This window comes from Lineus longissimus, chromosome 1 (genome assembly GCF_910592395.1).
Source record: "Lineus longissimus chromosome 1, tnLinLong1.2, whole genome shotgun sequence".
NCBI lineage: Eukaryota > Metazoa > Nemertea > Pilidiophora > Heteronemertea > Lineidae > Lineus > Lineus longissimus.
Window position 1 is genome coordinate 2,998,941 of NC_088308.1, and position 14,370 is coordinate 3,013,310.

General features: G+C 38.6%; 3 protein-coding genes across 3 annotated transcripts; 1 reads left to right on the plus strand and 2 right to left on the minus strand.

Annotated features, from left to right (window-relative positions):
* Positions 1 to 419: 419 nt before the first annotated feature.
* Positions 420 to 6,449, minus strand: LOC135497855 (WD repeat-containing protein 13-like). Its single transcript, XM_064787826.1, has 13 exons — positions 6,355 to 6,449; positions 5,782 to 5,837; positions 5,559 to 5,647; positions 5,278 to 5,338; positions 4,906 to 5,042; positions 4,532 to 4,614; positions 4,145 to 4,285; positions 3,854 to 4,020; positions 3,609 to 3,668; positions 3,218 to 3,360; positions 2,917 to 3,036; positions 2,581 to 2,699; positions 420 to 2,308 (listed from the first exon to the last, which is right to left on the minus strand). Exons 1-13 carry the CDS (start codon positions 6,434 to 6,436, stop codon positions 2,124 to 2,126), a joined length of 1,443 nt encoding a protein of 480 aa, XP_064643896.1. The 5' UTR covers positions 6,437 to 6,449; the 3' UTR covers positions 420 to 2,123.
* Positions 6,450 to 6,649: 200 nt separating this feature from the next.
* Positions 6,650 to 9,538, plus strand: LOC135497862 (coiled-coil domain-containing protein 137-like). The gene is made up of 7 exons (XM_064787840.1): positions 6,650 to 6,841; positions 7,108 to 7,247; positions 7,500 to 7,663; positions 7,940 to 8,019; positions 8,426 to 8,511; positions 8,712 to 8,794; positions 8,962 to 9,538. The coding sequence occupies exons 1-7, from the start codon at positions 6,693 to 6,695 to the stop codon at positions 9,172 to 9,174; spliced, it is 915 nt and encodes a 304-aa protein (XP_064643910.1). The 5' UTR covers positions 6,650 to 6,692; the 3' UTR covers positions 9,175 to 9,538.
* Positions 9,539 to 10,205: 667 nt separating this feature from the next.
* Positions 10,206 to 14,351, minus strand: LOC135497869 (protein canopy homolog 3-like). The gene is made up of 7 exons (XM_064787851.1): positions 14,173 to 14,351; positions 13,564 to 13,681; positions 12,611 to 12,751; positions 12,272 to 12,356; positions 11,937 to 12,060; positions 11,588 to 11,662; positions 10,206 to 11,158 (listed from the first exon to the last, which is right to left on the minus strand). The coding sequence occupies exons 1-7, from the start codon at positions 14,282 to 14,284 to the stop codon at positions 11,100 to 11,102; spliced, it is 714 nt and encodes a 237-aa protein (XP_064643921.1). The 5' UTR covers positions 14,285 to 14,351; the 3' UTR covers positions 10,206 to 11,099.
* Positions 14,352 to 14,370: the final 19 nt, after the last annotated feature.

Consider the following 14,370-nt stretch of genomic DNA (forward strand, 5'->3'; position numbering starts at 1 on the left):
AATTATAGTTTCTGCTGTTATTCATGTTGTCACAGCTTCAACCTTCATTCCACCAGTATGAGAATCTCTGCCTAACAGGGTACCAAGAAGGCTATGGCCATAGCGATGTGACTCCCAATATCACCAAGGTATTGCATTCTTGTCGGAAAATTACTGATGGCCAACTTCGATCAGCTCTACTTCTTGACGTCTCAAGTTAAGTGATGACACCCCTCTCTAGGAGCACATAATGGTCCATGGAACATTTCATCAAGTTGATGTGAACCTGACCTCCAGGACATGTGCGGCAACGATTCCACATCAAGTTCTTAACATTTCATAAAGCTTCCACCCGAGTGCGAGCTTGTCGGTTAACATTCAAGTATTGCTTCAGTGTACTCATTTCGCAATGAGCTTATAATGAAGAACACAACATGATATAAGGTTCATGGCACATTTTTTTTATTTCATGCATTCAACTATAGTGAGTACAAAAATATAAACTTCATTATCTAGATAGAGGTCATTTTTGTACATTTTTATACAACGTCGACACACTACTTGCCTGTTGTCCCATTCTTTCGAAGTAGAATAAAAAATAATTTATTGGTGACAACTCAACTGCCCATCCTGGATTCACCAGTAATATCTTATATTATACAAAATGTTGTTTTAAACTTTTAAACAAGGAATCCTCCCAGTTTGATCATATTCAACATGCTCAGACAATACGGTCAATTCCAAAGCTTATACTCTTCTTGTCAACACCATTTTAATACCAGCTGACACTTACATGTACACTGATTTCTTATGCAAAAGAGATGCCTTACATGAAAGAACTATCTTGATAAAATGACCTGACAAACTTAGCAATCAATTTGGTGATATTAGGATTTGGAAGATGATATTGGAAATTGAATCAGAATGAAACTTTTACAGAATGAAATAAATGGAAGCAGAAAGTGGAATAATCAAATCTCAATGGAATTGGAATATTTGGCGATTACGGAATGTTCATTAGTTTCAAGTCATCACATAACAAACTTGCACATTTGCCATTTTCCTCAAGCAACATCATGGGACTTCCAATCAGAAGATACTGTTCAGGACTCAGTACTGGAACTCAAGTCTCATTTCACCTGAGATACTTTTCCTAGTAATTCTAAGTCAAATTCGGACTAGAAATTACCTAACCCTATTGCCTCTGATGGCCTGGTCACCTGCTCGTCCTTTACCAATCAAGCTCAAGCGATGAGCCTATAAGCAGCTCCTTGATACCACAGAGTGCCTCTGCTGAGACCTAATAATAGCGACAGACGGATTTAAATAACACAAGAAGAACTGCCCAGTGCACGGGCCACAAAAGGACTTGATACAATCAATTTATAATACAAACATAGTGCCTCCATCCTCAGTGAGGTCCCCTAATTTGTAAATGACAGAAGAACAATAAATATTGCACAATACACAATGTCACACAGTGTTCACTTCATCTTCCAATACATTCTTTTAGATTTAACTCAATAAGATACTTAAAAGATAGCCCGACTGCCAAGTTGAGACAGCATGTTTAAACAACCTTGCCCAAGAGAAAATCAGATCTATCAACTACTAATATCGCTCAGACTATGAATTGCAATTAAGTACAAAATTAAGCTCTACATGTATAAACTACCCTTCAATCCTAAAATCAAGCTTAATTTGTCCATCTATTGATTCAGGAATATATCAAGTAATTTCAGCAGTGTGAGGGTGCAGCAGCCATGAAACTTCTGAGGTTGCGACTCGAGAAAGAAAACTTTTTAAAGCACCAAATTTGTAAATTGCTTCCTACAACAGTTACATGTATGGCTAAAAGCAAACATCGCCGATCAGCTCTTCAAAGGAAAACAGTCAGTACTTTTTACATCTTCTTCCATCCGTATACCTGTTCAATGAATTGAAGAGACACAAACACTTTCTTCGTGATATTCCATAAGTATGGAGCATTTGAACCCAGTAACTAGCTTTCCTCATCTTCACAGAAATCTCAATATCCTCATTTTATTTGCATTTCCACAAATTGTCTCAAACGATGATCATGATATGCCCAATCGTCATAGGCTAAAAATTTAACAAAATCCTAGCTTTTTCTTGAGTAAGTCTTATCTTAATTCCCTTTTCCATATGATCACCATACCCTGGGCATCACAGGAAGCCAGCAGACTCTCATCATGGTTAAAGCAGACGTCCAACACAGGCGCAGAATGGCCCTGAAGTTTATTTACACATGGTTTTGTTTCTCGTTGGACGTCAAAGAAGTACACACACATATCTTCACTACCAGTAACTGAAACAAGACACGAGACACCTTTACAAACTTCTGAAATGTTTGAGTGTGGTCACTCTATACTAGTATAGAACAATGATAAAACCTTAGAAATGATGCAGATATGTCAAACAGTTAGAGCACACTTTATGTTTTGGGCTTAGCCCCAAGAATCAGATCAGAGACCAGCGGACAATAGCTAGAGCAGTTATGAAATACACCCTGCTTACGAAATATAAAGAACATTAGACATCCATAATACTACATTTTGAGATGGCTTCTCATGTACATACCAACACAGGCGCCTTGTCTAAATGACATAAGTGGACAGAATGAACTTCTGATGTGAGCACATGATTGTCGGATGGGAAACTTCCTCTTCAGTTGTAAGCTGCCATCTTCACTGGTTACTCTGGAACGAAGGAAGCAAAAGAGTCAGAACTGAAAGTCATCCTCAGCTAAAATGTTTGGTCCCTCGGCCGCTAGGTGGACTAATCTAAAAGGCATACTGCTCAAAGCTACACAATTTATTTATTGCTTTGAGGAAATGTCTGTCACTTGACTATGGCTTTGGGATGTTAGGAATTTGCAATGTCAAAATCTCTGCCGAAAATATTCTTGCTCCTTACCTAAATAAGCACAAAGCATTAATGCCACAATTGACTAGGAGAGATGGATCACGGGCCTCACGACTGATCCACGATCTGGACGATAGACTGGTCACCGGATGACCTTCACAAACAGTAATTCTGAAATTTTAGAGATCAACATGATAAATAATTCAAATCAACAAAAAAGGACTAAATGAGTTACGAATATTTATGTAATTATTATTCAAGTGTATGCATTATACCATGGAACTGTGATGGATGATGTGCCAACGTGGGAGGCCTAATCCAGTACCCTGCCTGCGTCTCACTCAATACATACCTTTTGGATTTCACTAGTTTTCCCGATTGCAAATCAAACAAAAAGGAGAATATCATTCCTCGATCGTCACCTGACCACAGCACCCTCCCCGTTGGGTCAAAGGTCAGGCAGAGCACTCGGCCCAATGCTTTTGACGTCCCTCCCTTAAAAAGAACACAAAAAGAGAATTACATGGACTGCATGAAAATCAAGGCAACTTCCTTAGACATACCAAGACTTATTTCACTGATTTCCAACATTCTCTACTTTCTAACTGATTTTCTCAAGACAAGAACTATCTTAAAGGTCATTAGTTTTATAAAGCAAAGACCCAGGAGGTGCCCAATGATGATGCTGATGATGACGATGATTTACCAATGTATTTCAAGGCGATGAAAAAGAATGAACTCACCTTGACCAATTTACCGGTGGAGATATTCATCACGTTGACTTGGTTTTTATTGTTACCCGTCTGATACAGAGTTAAGGTCATCATCTTACAGTTACACACATTACTAATCTCCCCAGGAGAGAACAGAACAATAGCGCTCCTATCATGAATTGAACATCTCACCTTTTTGGTTTTGACAGTGTCCTAAGCATTAGCTACCACACTGGAAAGTGATAGAGGAAATCGCACTCATTCCAAAAGGATACAACCATGAGGTTATTGTTTAATGGCTGGAATATACAGGTCAGGACTTCGGCCCCCAACGGGTCCTTGAATATTCTAAGGCACTGGCCCTTTGCCACATTCCATAAGCGTGCGGTACCATCTAGTGAGGAGGATAGTATCACATCATTGGAGAGCGACCAATTGAAATCTGAAAAGATGTAAGAAACATAATATTCACTCGACATTTTAGCTTTTTAAGGTCTTAAGGTTACATATGACAAAAGACAAAAGGGAGAACCTTGAAATAAAACTATTCGAAGGAACAAACTCACCTGTCACCGCATTAGTATGTTCAGATAGAGTACAGATCACAGTAGCAGGGGGTGGAATAACTTGGCACACGGATAATGTGCCATCGTAAGAACAAGTGGCCACTCTTGATTTGTCATCATGAGCAAATTTCACTCTCATCACTGAAATGAAAATAATAATAAATCAAGTACACACAGGTCATGCCAAAATTCTCAAAATCTGAGCACACTTTACTTGTCATCAAATTCCATTCTTCATCAGCAAACCAATCACACACAAGCAATGGAATTGAAGGAGATGAACTTGACATTCACTAGACACGGACAAAATTAGATTTTCAAGGGTCTCACATAATATTTGGAGGGCCCTTAACTTAGTTTCATAAACATGCAAGCAGATAAACTTACCAGCCTTTCTATGTTGATCAAATATGTGATGCATTCCGGCAAACGCATAGTTCTCTGAGATTGTTTTATCGCCAACCATAGCCCTGAAAACAGTAGGAATATCAGAGCAGGATCACTGTATGTTTAGTGTACATTACATAAACCTTCACCACGATATGCACACAACCATAACCAATCAGTAAGCCTCACTCAGCATACGTGACACCAGATCATAGGTGGTACGCAACTTACGTAAAGCAGAGAGTATGTCAACTGTGACTGGGACTGTACTTGTCCAAAATATGACCACCTACTTTCTCTGTGGGAACATTTCAGACTTTTTATGTCCAATGCTATCATACTAAACCTTCAATGAAATGAATCGCTGTGCTCACCTGCTAGCCTCAGCGGCATAAGTTGGGATTACACCAAGATCAAACTTTGGGCTGAGAGAGTTGCCACTGGCATGTCCTCTTCTTGCTCTGTTTCTTACATCCAGCAGTGTAATACGACCCTCAGGGGCATCAAAGTTCTTCAAAATAAGAATAGTTTAGAAATGTAACTGAAACCAGCTTCTCATAACATTATCAAAAGTTAGTCTTGATTCTAATGATTTATCAATAACCTTACTTAATGCACTTTACTACTGTATTGCAACTTGGGTGGAACCAATGATTCACTTAGTAAAATCTTTCTGCTCATTAAAGATTTCGGAAGAATTCTAACCAAATCCAAACTCGATATTTGGACTTGCATTAAATACTTACATCCAAAGTTGTCCTGCTCATGCTGTAACTGCGGATGCTTGCTGTTCTACTTTTTATACTTCTGAAAAGTAAAGAAATGACCTATCATATCAAGCACCCTACATTGTGTGGTGTGGTTTTTAGGTGAACCCCTGGACAGTGCCAATGCTAGTAAGCTTGGCTGGTGATGCCGCCAACTGGTATATCTCGAAAAAGACTAGTCTGTAGCAGTCCAGACCACACTTGGGGAAGTTTATACTGCAATATCCTCACAATCAACTGTAGTTTTCGTCATTTCTTACCCTGCATCTGAAAATGCTGGCGCTCCATATCTCTGAGATAATAATTGACTCCGGAGCTTAAGATATTCCCTCCTCATTAACGGATCATGCTGAAAATCGAAGCAGAATGCAGTCATTTTTTTGTTATTTGCAGTCTGACTGACCACGCAAATATCAGTATCTTTTTACAAATAACTTTTTTATGACAAATTCTAAAGTCATTAATCTATCTTTAATTGATTACCTCCTCTGCAGCTTTTTCCCGCAGAAGTTGACTTCTTCTACGGATGTACAGTGTTCCTGAAAATTAAAAAAAAAAAAAAATCAATATGATTCATGAACAGCGTTCTCAAGTTGTTTACTTCAAAGTTCAAACACAGCAGTCTGCATCAGGAAACTATGATGATGCAGCGCAGTGAAAGGGGTTTGGCACTGTCCTCAAACAGACAATTAGTGTGTCGTGTGCCATCGCCGTTCTTGATTGCTCCTGATCCAACCCTTCAAAAAGTGCGAGAATCTCACTGATTGACATTTGTGAACAGCATGCATTGCAAGTAGCAGACATTGTTGCTTTGTTGATTCACGACATTCAAAACTTCATTCTCGTGTTGAATAAACTAAAGAAAGGCTAACAACAGGGTCTCAAATAATATGCCCGCTGGCATCATTGATCATATATACCAGGATGAGGACAGGAGATCTACCGTATAGGCTTAGGAGTCAGAGAATCAACAATCGTTTACAAGCCAATCAAGGACAGTACTTCTATTTGAACACTACAGATACATGGTGTATCTATTCAAGTATCTTGACTTACTAAACTGTGGGTTTTGTGGGGTTCTATAGGCGTTGAATCTTGCATCTAAAGCTAGAGCTTGCTGTTGCCAAACACCTGCCATTTTCCATTTTCCATCTTTCGGATCTTGTGTCGCTCATAGCAATTAAAAGAAGCAACACCTCCCATCTTTTCACTCAATAGTTACTTTTATGCCTCTATGAAAATGTAAAACTATTCACTTTTGTCTAAAAATATGACAAGATACCACTTATAGCTCAAATAAATGCACACTTTTGAAAAAACTATCACTGAATAGTTTGTGATGTAAGCGGCATCAGCAAGCACAACTTCTGATATATTGCGACTAAAAAAGCACGATGGGCAGGCCTAAAGCATCAGGAAAACCGATGAAAAGTAATCGACATAGGAAACTAAAAGTAGTAGATCAAGAATATGCTGATTTATGGAGAAGTGACGGCTCAGTTAAAGCCAAGGGCGAGAAAAAAGGGAAGCCCAAAAATATCAGGTGTGTAGGGCCTAGTACTGTATAGTGGTAGTATAGTATAGGCCTATACAAGCATGATTTTACAGTGAAGGTTCCATATGACTAGTAGTTATACAGTTGTTGGACAGGCATGAATAGTGATGTCTATGTAAAAATTTACTCCAGGGAGAAGTTGCTCTTTACCTGGAAGAAGAAGATGACCCACCCAGGATTCCTGCCAAAATTTGTGGGAGCAATGTGTCTTCTTGTGGTTTTGATTATCACATTTATGTTTTCGCCATTTACAGACAGGCTGATTTGGGCATCAACCAAAGACCCAAAGCTTCAGATGAAGACACTGTGCCAAGGTCTGTCAAAGAATTAATGGAAGGGAAGCTCATGGCGAAGAAAAATAAGAATAAAAGAGCCAAGAAAAGAAAAGGCCCACGTGAGTTGTTTGCATTGTTGTTAGTGTTACTTATTTGGAGCAGTTTCTGCTTCTTTGACAGAGGAGACACCTTTGTGATTTTAAGTGTGAGGCCATGGCCTTTCACAAAAAGTAATTGGAAAACTTTGGATATGTATAGCAACTACCGCTGTTTGGTAGCAGGTTAATTACATAAGATCTGCATCAATTCAGAATGTTTTCTTTCCGGAGTGTATGAGTTCTTTAATTTTGTATCCATGGCTTTCTTTTTAGTTCCAGAACATCTTCGGCCGATGGAGAAAGGCATGACCAGGCCAGTTGAACCTGCCCCCAAATTTTTCCGGAATAGAGATGAATCTGAATGGTCCTTTGTAAATAGAGTGAATAATGAAGTCAAAACTGTGATAGCAAAGACACAATTTGAAGATAAATTTGGGGTAAGTACATGTTAGAGTAAAAGCATCTTCTAAAAAGATGTTGCGTTCACAGTTTACTTGTTGCCAGAGTTGGCAAAATGCCCATAAAAACATTGATGTAATGAATGAGTCCTTGTTGTAGAGCTCCAAATGGTTGCCAGTTCTGTCTATGCAGGCATTTTATGATCATTTATCTTCTTCTTGGTAATCGTGTCTGATAAAACGTTGTTATCTGTAATTTTGAAGTTGATATGCTTCACTCCTATCACTTTATTTCATGATTTTCTTCATCAATAGGTAAATGCCAGCATAGGAAAGAATGGAGGTGTGATCGTTAAGCCTAAGAAAGATACGAAAACCAAGTTGAAAGCAAAGCAGTGAGTTTCCTTTATAAGCCTTGCAACAATGCCAGTGGCAATTGACAATGAAGTTGAATGGCTGCGCGTCTCTATCATAAATTATCATAATGAGAAAGAGATGATAACGATGAGCCATTGTCTTGTTTCTGGTAGCATAGAGGGAAAGCATCTGCCTCATGAGTGAGAGGTAGTAGGTTTCATCTGAGACACTACTGGGTGCTAGGTTTCCCTATAAATGGTCAATTGTTTTTAAAATGAGCACTTTGTTGCTGCTGCTTGAAACCCAAGGAAGTTTTCTGTGTAGACCAGGATAAAGATAATTCCAGAGTTCTTGTGAGCAAGGTACTGCACTATGGATCAAGTGTCACTGTGCTACATTCCATAGTATTTGTTTAATCATCATATTTTCATCTCATTATTTCAGGAGATCGAAAGAGAAAAAGCAAAAAGACAAGGAAAAGAGAGAGATGAAGAAATTGTCCAAGAAAACTGGTTTTGAGATTTTAAAAGGTAATGTAAAAACATTGACATTACATTGCACCATATTGCATTGTACTGTATAGCGTTCACTCATGACCTGTGTCAGATGGTCACTGTGTCACAAAATACTGCAGTGACAAGTGATTTTAATGTTTTGCATTATGTAGATATAGATATTTCATCTTGATGAAACATTTATATATCCCTCTATCTGGTTTTCTCTTTTTCAGATGAGGTCAAATTTGGGGAGGTTGCTATGGCACCTCCGAACATCTCAAAGAAACCTAGAGGAGCACCTAGCTTAGAAATGAGGGTAAATATGATAGTGATTGATCAATAGAAACACGCCATTACTTTCAATGAAAAGTTATAAAGGCTGGCAACACCTCCAAGTCGTAATGGATTCTAGTTGAGATTTTGTCATTCACAAAAAACTTTTTTAAGTGAAACATTTGAAAATTCAGTCACTTTTATTTCCAGCCGGGAAAGAAAAATCTACTTCTCAAGGAAATAATCCACAGCGTCAAAACAACAGAACACGAATCTTCGGCAAAAGTTAGAGAAATTGGAAAAACTATCAAAAGAAAGAACTTGTCAATATCGGAGCAGCGGAAACTGGATGCGGAACGGGAACGTGTTGTGGACTTGTACAGACAACTGAGAGCCAAGAAATATTCGGCAAATGCTTTATAGTAGTCCAGGGAGGATTGCCTTTCATACTTGCTACACTTGCTTTGAAGCAAGACTTTCATGATGATCATTATCAAATACGGCAGCCTGGCCCTGAATTTGTTCTTTGCTGTGATCATGAATCATTTGAGATAAATCATGTGCTAGTCTCTGCGCTTCTACCTTTGGAGCGGTTGGTAGACTTGAAGCAATTTCCTTATGACGTTGAACATGTGGAGACCTGCATATGGACTATATATTGATAATGTAAAAAATAGTGTTTGACATGGACCGAAACACACAAGGTCAAATGTGCACGGATTGACTGTGCCCTATTATTTCACGATGGGGCCTGGGGGGAATCGAGACACTGCCAGATGTATATAATTGAAATAAATATCATTTTTTCTGAAAAATCAATCTCGTACTGACATTTTTCCATTTTTATAGCAATGAGGACATGCAGAAAAGTGTATCAATATGAGAATGACTTCAAGTATGTTGTTCTAATATGACTGTCTGGGTCTTCAAGTAGAAACATCTGCTAGTTGGTTGTGATTGTTTAAAAGTTCACATAATTTTGTCCTAGAAAACGTGGGACATTCATGTACACGTATGTCTCGGATGTCATGGGACGACTGTCCCCATTACTCATCTCTGGACATGGGATCTTTTGTGCCTCTGCTGTGGTAATCTCCTCTCATCTGAACTGGTTGCACATGCCACAAAGACTCCCGAGTCTGAGCTGATTCTAACATGAAGTTCCCATCATGGCTATTAAAGCCAATTCCTGGGATTAGCTTACCATTGATCTGATAATCTTTCAGTAAACTCTAGCAACGTTTGGATGTACCAGCAGCCTAGAAACAATGTCCAAGACTACAAATCATTAGAGTGGGGGTGGAGGGGTGGGGGGGGGGAAGAACAACATGACTAGCTGCATGGAGAACAACAGTTTAGAAAGACTTCAGGTCTTATTGTAGAAGCATCGAGCTTATAGGATCTGTTTCCACGGCAGGGTTACGTGGAAAAGTGAAACAAGAATGTAATTTCACGTAAAAATATCTTTATTTTCTGTAACAAAACACAACTTCAAGGATGCTGCACATGAAAGTCACACTATTGCACAAACAACACATGTTTTAATCATCAGAAAAGTACCGGTATGTACCAACTTGTATCTCTCCTTCTATTGGCTGGACCATAAATCCAGGAAATGCTTGTACATGTACATGTAATTGTACAACTGAACATCAATATGGAGGTTTTGATTCTATCATTATGGCAAATAAGTATTGTTAGGAATTAAAGTTAGTAGAGAGCACATATACATATAATCTGCCTTGCCATTCGACTATTTCCAGACAAGATGTACTCGGCCGGGTTTTTTTTAAAGAGATCAGTTATTGTTAGAGTTAGCAAGTTTGGGCTAGTCCAGTGCTATGAAATATCTTACATGACATTGTCCGACTTCACAATGAAACGATTTCCTTGAATACATACAATCTCAAGAATATATTAACATCAATCGCATTAAGTACGAATTCCTTCTCAGACGTAACTGCAAGACTGAAACTGTAACAATTTTTCCTGCCGCCTCAGGAGAAAAGATCGGCATTTTGCAAAGACAACATTCTGAACGTGCTTTATAGTGCATCAGCTAATACTGAAACTGGAATGTACACGGCCATAATCTCTGAGAAATCAAAAGCAGTACCGGTCTATACATCTCCAAAACCAGAATCAAGATAGTTTCAAATTTGGCGAAGACCGGACATCACCAAATTTAAGAAACAATATTTTCTGAAATACATCCCAGACTGCAGATTGCACAACAAACACATCTTGTGTAAATGCAGACTGTAAATGTAAATCAGATTTACAGACTGTCAAGAAATATGCTCTGAAACCACACTCGATGCTCTGTTCACTCTAATAATGTTCTGTTATCACAATTCCTCCTTAATCGATTTCTTGATTTTTTCTGAAAGTTTCTTCTTCTTGTCATCTGTAAAAGTAGTTCAATTGAATTATTAAATCAATCAATTAAAACACATGGTCAAGACTGTAGCTGCTCTTATTGCTACACCAAAGCATAAGGAGTGTAGACGTAAAATAAGAGATCAATATGTTCATTAATGGGGTAGCAATGATTCATAAGTACGTTGTATAGTGATTGTATATTTACCAATGAATGTGCAGTAAATTATTCATTTGTAACACTAATGTATGCTCATGAATGGAAGGCAGCAAAAAATTTCACACATAACTAAAGACCAAAGAACTACATCTAAAAGCCAGCATCTCTGAAACTCACTGCTACTCAAGCTATCAACATGTAATTTTCACTTTACATGTATATTGCTTCGATTATTTCTTCCATGACAAAATTCAGCCTGCTGCATAGCAAGAACAAGTTTGAAGAGAGAAGTCAAACCTTTAGATTTGTTCTTTTCTTCCTTTCCTTCATCATTTTCTGTTTTAGAATCTCCTTCCTTTTCGGTCAGACAAGCTGTAAAACAATGCAAACTTAGTTAGCAAACGCTTCATGGGAAATGTGAAAAGTGGTAATGGTTGGCACTGCTGGCCTATCCTGATGAAGAAATGTTTGGCTTTTACTCATGGAATTATTTGATTCACCGGCCACTTATTGCTCATAGTAGTTGGAAAGCCTTTATCCTGAGATCCTGCTACATGTATGTTCATGAATTGACCCACTTAGAATTACTACAGTATGGTTCACATGCAACTGTGCACCACATCATGAGCCAGTGAGAGGTACTCACCACTGTCCGCCTTTGAATCTTTCAGATATCTATCTAAGCACAAGTATGTCATCAAATCTTTGTCCTGATGGTGGAAATACCAGTCTTCAATGTCTTCTTCATATTCATTAGTTATTATGAAACACTGAAATAATACAGGAGTATTTTAACAACAGTCAACATAAACTGACAAAGTAAAATTACTTGGCCTATACTCATGGGGTGGGAGCTGCTGCGGTCTAGTTGCTCAGACTCTTAACTGGCGGTCAAGAGGTTCCTGGTTCGAACTCGCCTGAACTTCAGGACCAGACAAAACATTGTGTTGGCAGATTTACGACGCAGGGAAACCTACTGACCTGTTTGTGCAATTCTCTTACTTCTGCAGACGTTTCATTCCACAAGTCATATGGAATGTCCATTTTCACATCAACGCCACGATTCCTACAAAAGGATATAATACACTTCAAGTGTCTTGAAATCAAATTGCATGAAACAAAATAGGCAACCCCCCATGTGTTCATTAGCGACCAAGAAAACCTTAGTAGCAGCAACCAGTCATAAGAATAGAGAAGTTTGCTTAGAAAAAGAGTGGACAAGTTTGCTGATTACAGTTTTATGTGTCATCTATAGGAGGTGGTTAAGTGAAGAGACAAGCAAATTGGTTTGGAAGTTCATATATATTCCTTATGACTTACACGAGATTTTGAAGAGTTGACATTGTTTCGCTTCTTTTCTTGGCAAAACGTAAGCTGTTTTTCCTCTCATTGTGGACGTTGTAGTCCAGCAGTCTTTCACACACATGAGGCTCGTTGAGAACATCGTATAACCTCAGCTCACTGAAAGTTAAGGTGATGGCGAATGTTGATACAAATAGAAAATGCATACAGTGACAGGTATGACAGGTGTAGGACTAGCATTTGTGATGTTTCACCCCCCCCCCCCCCCCAACACACACACATATGCACTACCCATACCATACCAACATTTTGTCCTCCAAATTTGGCATGATTGGACTAAAATGTGTTCCTCTCCTTATAAAAAGGGCAAAACTGTTGAATATCCCAAAATCCAGATAAAATACTATAGTTGCCCAACTTGGCTACCTGACTGCCAAACTTTTTGAGAATCAAGCAATTAACTCCATGGAGCCTAATCAAACATGGAGCCTAATCAAACTATCAGACATGCCAAAGTTCATGTAGCAGGATGAAAATAATACAATTTGGTTACCATGGCAATGACAAACATGTCAGGAGATGAAGTCAATTATGACTGATTACACAAGGACACGTGGCCATCCAGAATGAAACCACATCAGGACCATTGAGCAAATGTAATGAAATATGAGCCACACCCACGGTAGATCTCATGAGTGTAATAATACATGCAGTACATGAATAGAGCGAGCACATAGATTCTGTTGTAAAGCTTTGTATAACAATTCTGTCAATGTAAAAGTTCATTCATTCAGGAAGTCATGACAAAAATAAATCAACCTCAATTGAAACAACAAAATGTGTCATGCACAGACAAATCTAAAGGAGAATGAGCAGTGTGTATAACCAGACTTTTGTCATGACAAAGCTAAGCCATAAAACCAAGAGCAGCCAAAATGTCCATATTTGAAAAATAGATCTCTGTGACTTACGATGTTTGATACTTTATTTTCTTCTTCTTGGTATCAAGACCGTGCCCCGTTTCCAGAACTTGACCTGACTTTGTTTCCGACAGTTTGCTGACAAATTCCGTCGCAAGGTACTTGCACACTGTTGAAGGAAATAATTATACATCATACACGTACAAAGCAATTGGGACTGTCGTAATGTACATGGGATAACCGGATAAGAACAAAGAGATTCTAGTAAAATATTGGTTGAAACGTGTCTCTCAAGGTGTCTGGCAGTATCGTGTCAGTACTGTATCTATTCTAGATCATGAGTCAATATCCCGACGACGACGATGAGACAGACGACCATCATGGGCCATAATAAAAGCTTCCTCTTACACTACAAGTGTGACAATATCTAGTGCATGGTTTATTAGTGTACAGTGAGCGTATATTACACTCAGTCATACACTGACACTAACAGTATGTATGTTTGTATGCATATTGCATGATGTAGGCCTATTGGCCTTAGAACTACATCATCATCATCATCATGTATACATTGATTGTTGTAGATGATGTACTCACTACGGCCCTCACTACATACTGTACAATATAGTATAATACATGATGTTTAGGTCCCCAACTCACCTTCGCATTTCGTGGGTGGTTTCACCCAGCTATCGTCACAAACGATATTATCAGAGAGGTAAATCACAAAGGAAAGTAGAACACAGATTGTTGCATAAACCAGGCCTTTCATTTTCGATAGAATAAGACTTTTGTAACGAGGAATTTAAGAGCAGAAAGCCGGAAGTTGACAATTTTCAGGCAGGCTGTCTCGAGGTG

Coding starts and splice junctions, on each gene's coding strand:
- LOC135497862 (XM_064787840.1), top strand. CDS start 6,693: ATGGGCAGGCCTAAAGCATCAGGAAAACCGATGAAAAGTAATCGACAT. Junction 7,664..7,939: donor AATTTGAAGATAAATTTGGG/GTAAGTACATGT, acceptor CTTCATCAATAG/GTAAATGCCAGCATAGGAAA. Junction 8,795..8,961: donor CACCTAGCTTAGAAATGAGG/GTAAATATGATA, acceptor TTTTATTTCCAG/CCGGGAAAGAAAAATCTACT.
- LOC135497855 (XM_064787826.1), bottom strand. CDS start 6,436: ATGGCAGGTGTTTGGCAACAGCAAGCTCTAGCTTTAGATGCAAGATTC. Junction 5,648..5,781: donor GGGAAAAAGCTGCAGAGGAG/GTAATCAATTAA, acceptor TTCGATTTTCAG/CATGATCCGTTAATGAGGAG. Junction 5,043..5,277: donor TGAGCAGGACAACTTTGGAT/GTAAGTATTTAA, acceptor CTTATTTTGAAG/AACTTTGATGCCCCTGAGGG.
- LOC135497869 (XM_064787851.1), bottom strand. CDS start 14,284: ATGAAAGGCCTGGTTTATGCAACAATCTGTGTTCTACTTTCCTTTGTG. Junction 13,682..14,172: donor ACCACCCACGAAATGCGAAG/GTGAGTTGGGGA, acceptor TTCCTTCAACAG/TGTGCAAGTACCTTGCGACG. Junction 12,357..12,610: donor TCAACTCTTCAAAATCTCGT/GTAAGTCATAAG, acceptor ATCCTTTTGTAG/GAATCGTGGCGTTGATGTGA.